General features: G+C 31.2%; 1 protein-coding gene across 1 annotated transcript; it reads right to left on the reverse strand.

The window, feature by feature from the left end:
- Positions 1-325: 325 nt before the first annotated feature.
- LOC122583337 (GATA transcription factor 12-like) lies at positions 326-2320 on the reverse strand. The gene is made up of 2 exons (XM_043755755.1): positions 2017-2320; positions 326-1290 (listed from the first exon to the last, which is right to left on the reverse strand). The coding sequence occupies exons 1-2, from the start codon at positions 2287-2289 to the stop codon at positions 550-552; spliced, it is 1014 nt and encodes a 337-aa protein (XP_043611690.1). The 5' UTR covers positions 2290-2320; the 3' UTR covers positions 326-549.
- Positions 2321-7000: the final 4680 nt, after the last annotated feature.

Consider the following 7000-nt stretch of genomic DNA (forward strand, 5'->3'; position numbering starts at 1 on the left):
ACCTTTGTGTTCGTACCAAAATTTAAATCTAAGACCTCTCACTCTCAAAGCCCTTAAAGCCCTTAAGTACCAATTGGCTTAAAGAATTTAACTATAGCCTTATTGCCCTTAAGTGCGCAAGAGTACTTATAGCCATATACGGTTTAACGAATTGAAGTATAATATCAATTGGCTTAAAGACCACAATGCATTAAAAAAAGAGGGATATGAAAAGTGCAAATTAGAAAAGAATTACTCGTATATCGTTAAAATGTAACAGGATAAACGAAATTAGCTGCAAAAGTAAATGAAAAATTGATCAAGAACTTGCCATAAGTTTGACAACTGAAAACTCAATTGTCATTACAAGCATCTAAGGTACCCCTCCTAATTAAATTCCACTATTTTTGTTTCCTCTCAAAACTTCATAAGCTAGAACTTAATAACCCAATGAAATTTTGGTGTAAAAATCGCAAATTTAACTAATTTAATTTCCAAAAGCTAAGGAAAAAAAAAGCTGAAAATTACGCCTTAATTTGCACTTGAACCACCCTACACCAGTCTTATTAATTAAATAAGTTGACGATAATCTGGTCCAATGTGTTGGTGGATTAAGTAGTCATCCCCTTTGGATACATCAAACATCATATTTTGATGATGGAAGTATGGTGGTTGTTGTGGTACACTTTGCATCTCCTTTTGTCTCCTTAACTCAAGTACCTTTCGATGCGAATTTGAGTGTTTTGCTAGAACAAATGTGGGGCTCGCGGCAGGTCTGTACTCTGGTACTAGTCTACCAGATTTGTAGCGAACCCCACAAGCATTACAAAGCGTTTTTGGACCTAATGGTCCAGTACGCCACTGAGGGGTTTTATCAGTGGCGCAATGGAGACATTTTCTACCGTCTCCGTTATGGGATTCGTTGTCATAAACTTCTTTTTTCTTTGGTGGAAGCTTAACAGTTTTCTTGCCAATTGAGCTTGAGGCAATGTCAGACTCTGACTCGGATGACATGGTGGGGTTAGGACACATAGTTGCCGCCGGTTGAGAGAGAGCAAGAAGACGAGAAGTCCAATTGCACGGTGCAGCACGAGAACGCTTGGTACGGGCCTTTCCTGGGACCATCATGTCCGCGTTAAATATAGGATTGTTGGCATGATTGTCACGCTCGTGCTGAAATTGGTGTGTTGCGAATGAGCCACCCTGTCGGGCCTTGGCTCCTGATATCAATTGAAGCTTCTCCATGTCTTCGGTTGAAAACGATTCCTCCTCGAAATTCGATAGCCATTCTAGTTCAGCCATATCATCATACTACAAAAGCAAGTATGAATAGTCGATTAGTCTCATAATATATAAATGTTGTAACATCAACTTCTAATGAAAATCTGTTTTTTTTTTTTTTTTTTTTTGAAGTCATTTGATATTCTAGTACTTATGTGACAATTAGGAATTACACTACTATATGTAAACTTGTACTAGCAGTATATGTTTTAAAGTTTAAGTCACTAAAATGTGCTTTAATACTTTGCAAAATTTAAATGTGTACTTTATTTTCAGAATTTAAAATATCTTAATGAAATACCCAAAGACTCCGTATATTGTAGGAAATTCCTTTTATTATAACCATTATGCTTGCTACCATTAAAAGTAAAGTGATATATGAAACTTTCTTTTTCGAGAAGATTTCACTGCCACAAAAAGCTAGCTACTGATGACGTGAACTTTAATTTTGTAACATTTTACTTTATTTTTTAAACTCAAACATATATAACTAAAAATTTTATCTAAATTTGCCACTTTTTGGTGAAAAATAATTTCTTAAAAAATAGATTACAAATCTTTATTATACCGAGTATTTTGCAAGCTCATTCACTAAATATGTGTATATAATTGCTCAATTATTCAACAGTTTATCAAATAAAGATAAATGGTAATCAATATTTTGAAGCAATTAAATAAACATTTAATAGTGTTGAAAAATGCATGGTTGAAAAACACATATGTTATATCTACCCTAGTACCCTACAAATGACTTACAGGGAAGCAAATTTCATGAGAGAATTGAGTGTCGGGGAGGCCCTGGGGAACACCGTCCCCAGAGGAATTGCAGCTGTCGACTGCAGTGGTGATAATGGATGAGTCGGTAGACGTTCCAGCAGCATTTGGAACATCTCCAACGTCATCATAAGCTTCCTCAATATCATTAGGGAAATTGAGGAGGTCGTCAATGGCAAAAGTCTCACTTTTAACATCAGAGTATCGTTTTTCGGGTGTGAATGATCCATGGAGGAATTCAGGAGTAGTTTCCATAATTACTTGATTGTGATGAAATGGAATTGTTAGGAATATATGGTAACGTAGAAAAAGGGAAGTATTTTAGAAAGAGAGAGAGAGAGAGAGAAAGGAAAAAGAGATCGACAGTTGAGGAGTGATGAAGAGAGGTGTGGAAATGAGAGAGTTTATTTGCGTTTGAAGGGGACTGGCGGACACCTACAAATATGGAGCTCTTTTTTACTTTTACCAAAGGTTATTTTATTTTACTCAATATTTAATTAGACTAATTCATAAATTAATATTACTACTGAAAACCAGTTCTATAGTTTAACTTAGATGCATGGTTAAGTTATCAGTGGCTACAATTTTGGATATACATAATACCGGCAATTCCTATTCCTAGTTTTTTACTATATATACTGCGAGGTGGATTGTGGTAATTATAAAAGGAAATTTGATTTTGTTATAGGTTTATATTCATTTAATTAGAAAAAAACATTTGTATATATGTACGTGTTGTCTTTTAGCCTTTAAATATAAATTTTCTTACGTAGTACGTAGCTTTGATATATTTTTTTCCCCTTCCATTAATCGTATACTTACCTATTCTATATTTTGATAACTTGATATATCTTTCATGTATAATTACCATATTACCAATCAATTCAACAAAAAATTTTATTGGATAAAAGATTAGCTCAATTAATTCATACACTTCATTCTTTTCAAAATAAATTCTCATTTTAAAAAGGGCTTTTTACTTAAAAAGTACTTCAACTTGTCACTTTTTACTTTGTTGAAGTCAAAACAAAATTTCGTCCTATTATGGGGGAAAAAACCGGCTAAACCAACTATGTTGGGACTACCATCAGGTAGCCAGTCATTTTTCCTTTTTAAATTCATTTTGAGTTTTTTTTTATTTAATTATATCAATTACATGGATTTTTCAACTCATTTTAATTTTTTATATATACTAAAAAAAACCACAGATCTATAATCACTAAATTAAAAAAAAAAAAAAACAAAACAATAAAAATCCACAAAAACAAATCAACCTACTTTTAAACCAACTGCGGCTACTGATGTATGCTACTTTTAGAATGCATCGTAATAACGTAGCAGTTAATGTAGTGAGCAGCTTAAAAAACTTCCCATCTATATACACACGATATATATCTAATAATGTTTTGATTATTAGATTTATCTCTCATCTCTTTCCTCAAAACATCCGTCAAATAAATCTAATAATCAAACCCCCAACACACTCACCATTCTTCAATCAAAGCCACTTCGGGTTTCATCCCCACTTGACCTACTTCAAAAACCCACCATAAATCTCAAATCACCATCACTCACAACCACCACCACGCGCCGCCATGCTGTAATCTCCGTCGTCGTGGCCTCGGCGCCCAAGAAGGAAAAAGATCCAAAGAAACGGGTCATCATTGCGGGTATGGGTTTAGTTTCTGTTTTTGGAAACGATGTCGATACTTACTATGAGAAACTGTGGATTTTTAAACCAACTGCAGCTGCTGATGCTGTATCCATTTCATCATCATCTATAAAATCCTCACCACCTACTACCAGAATATCGAAATCCTCATCCTTTTTTTGCGATATAGATTAATTAATTAAACACAAAAACTGCTGATGCTTGTTTTATTTATTGTATTGTATTTTTTTGTAGGTATGTATATATCAAGTGTTTGAGTTTTTATTAAATGAAAAAGTGAGGTCCACATGAATATTAAAATGTATAACCGGGTAAAAATGTCACTTAGCCGGTCAAAACCTAATATAGTTGGTTTAGCCCGTTTTTTATCTCACAATAGGACAGAATTTTGTTTTGACCTCAATAAAGTAAAAAGTGACAAGTTAAGATACTTTTCAAGTAAAAAGCCCTTTTAAAAATGAGTAAAGTTTTAGAAACATGTAACATACACAAAGTTAATATATGTAAGTTATCTGAAAAAGCTAATCAAGTCATATGTATATATCTTTGTATTTAATTTTTGTTTTTTAAATAATATACTACATTTATTATTATTACGTGTAATATCACATACATGTCATAAAATATAGTAACATCCTAAAAGATCTTATATGTATATCATATGAATATATCTTATAAAGGCGATATTGAATGAATATTGGAATTGAAGAGTAGCAGATTGGAAAAAAAAAAAAATAATAATGTTATTAAGGTTGTACTTAACATGCATAAATAATTTGTACCTATCATATTAAAAATACACTTTTTGAATTTTATGTTAAATATATAATTATTTAATGCACCCTAACTGCAGCTCTAAAAATTACATTTAAAAAAAAAGAAATAGTTCATGATACATGAACATTGTATTCTCGAGTTTTTATTAAAAGAAAAGAAAAGAGAAGATTAGATAGGGGAAGAAAGAATAGATAATTACATAAAAAAAAGAGGCATTCTCGAGTTGAAAGAAAAAAAAAAGAAAGTTGATATTTAAATGTATTCTTGAGTTATAAGAGAATGAAAAGAAATGATAAAAAGATACAATTTTACATTTATAGCCTTGTAGTAATTAAAACCTTTATATAAGTTTGAGGGGTATAATAATAGTTTTACCACTTTTCCTTCCAAATCTTGCCAAAAGTGGCAAGAAAGTTTTGGGATCAAAACATCCTATTTTTCCTTTTCTTTCCCTTCCCTTTCTTTTAAAACAAAAACTAAAAGTTTTTTACCCTTTCTTTTCTTATCAATTTAAAATAAAACTCAACAATGCACTCGAAATGAATTCATATTTTAATGATAGTGACGGTCTTATAGTGGTTTTGATAGTGATAGCCTTAAAAATGAAAGTAAAAAACTTTTACATTATTACATAGTCCTTTATTTCTTTTATTTTTAGGTAATTAAGGCCTAAAGCTATCTTATTAAACTAGCCTTGTGCTCGCGCAATACGACAAGGCATAGGAAAAAAAAAAGTTGAAAGTAGCGGTACTGTGTTATTACTGGAATGTATGATTCAACTCAAGTGTCTCTTAGTCCAGCTGAAAGTGTAAACCACCATTGTTATTTTAGAATGAACGTTTTTTATGTTGATTGATTATTAAATTTAACGCATGTGTGTTTTTTTGGTATACTATGTGGGCAAATTCAGGGAAGGGAAGGTTGTTTTTTTTAAGGATATTTTTGGAATTTTAGGGATAAAGTGTTAGATGGTAGTATAGATTAAAAGGGTAAATTAGAGATTTTAAAGGTAGAGTGTTAAATTTTTTTGGGGATAGTTTATTTATATAGATAGTATAGATTAATTAACTTTAATATAAACTCAAGCTAAACAAATACATGAAACGGACATTTTTTATTTTATTTCGTAAAACACTTTTAGCCCGGTTAGTAAACGAACATATTATTAAAAAGCATGGGTAAAACCATCTCTTCAAATAATTTATGTTAAGTTGGTCACCAATAGCATAAATTTTGACAAGTTTTCTAAGGTCGCTCCTTATAGCTTTTCTACATCGCGTCTAGGCCGCTTTCGACGTATCAGACGCAGTCGACGCTATAAGCACGAGATGCGTTTGGTGCTGCGTCTTCTTCTTGCTTCCGATTTCGAACGCGCGTCTAGTTATACAAGTGGGGCCCGATTTGTGTTTAAACTAGTGTAAATAAAAAAAAAAGTGTTAGAAGTGGGGGTTATAAGGAGGAGGTGTTCTTGGTGTGTCTAGAAGTGATGAATAGTGTTAGAAGTGGGTTAAAAGTAGTTTCTTATAAGGAGAGGCCTAACACCCCTCCTAAAAAACGAAGTATAGGATCAACTGATTTGCTTTCACGTCCATGACGTCAATGCCTAGTGGTTAATATTCACGGATTGAGATCCTCTAAAGTTATTATTAACTTTATAGGTAAAGTTGATGATTTTGACCTTTGGATTAAAATCAAGGATCAAGATTCAAATATCTTTACTTTTGATTTTAATCCAAATGTAAAGAATTTATCAACTTCACATATGATTTTAACTAGCTTATTACCCACGTAATACGCGGGATTTGTACATTGTTTTTACATTAAAAAACTTTTAATATATAAAATGATTAACATCTAAATAAATATTTACAAACTATTAAACCACAATAATAATATCATGTTCATTGGCAATATAAAAGGTTAACAAATAATGTTTTCAGCCATAAAACTAAAAATATGCATAAAACACGTATATTCCAATAAGTGTGTAAGAAAAATGGTAAATGCCCAGAAACCCTTAGTCTCGTATAAAAATTTTTCATCTCAAGCTAACGACCCTGCAACGTTAGGTGAGATCCCAAGTTCACCATTATATTAATTATGGGATATTAAATACATATTTTTATTAACACTAAGTTATAACTACATAACTTTTTCTCATATTAGGAGTACCAAAGGTATTAGGTTAATTTATGCAATCACAAAAAAAAAAACCATGTAATAGTCATATCAACCCATTCTAAATGGATATTTTGTCAAATATTAGTATCATTTACACCATATTAGAAATACAAATATATAAACTTTGTATACATGAAAATATAATATCCTATATAATTGATTTTATTTATTTATAAGTTATATACATACTACGAAGTATCATTATTGTACTAAAATAAATAAATATAGAATACTTTATATGACACGTTTATTTATATAAAATTATGAGGACCAAAACTGTAATTACCAATTATTTAGTCAATGATGATGTCATCAAAATGATCTAATACTGAAGAA

The sequence above is a fragment of the Erigeron canadensis genome, chromosome 9 (assembly GCF_010389155.1).
Source record: "Erigeron canadensis isolate Cc75 chromosome 9, C_canadensis_v1, whole genome shotgun sequence".
Lineage (NCBI taxonomy): Eukaryota > Viridiplantae > Streptophyta > Magnoliopsida > Asterales > Asteraceae > Erigeron > Erigeron canadensis.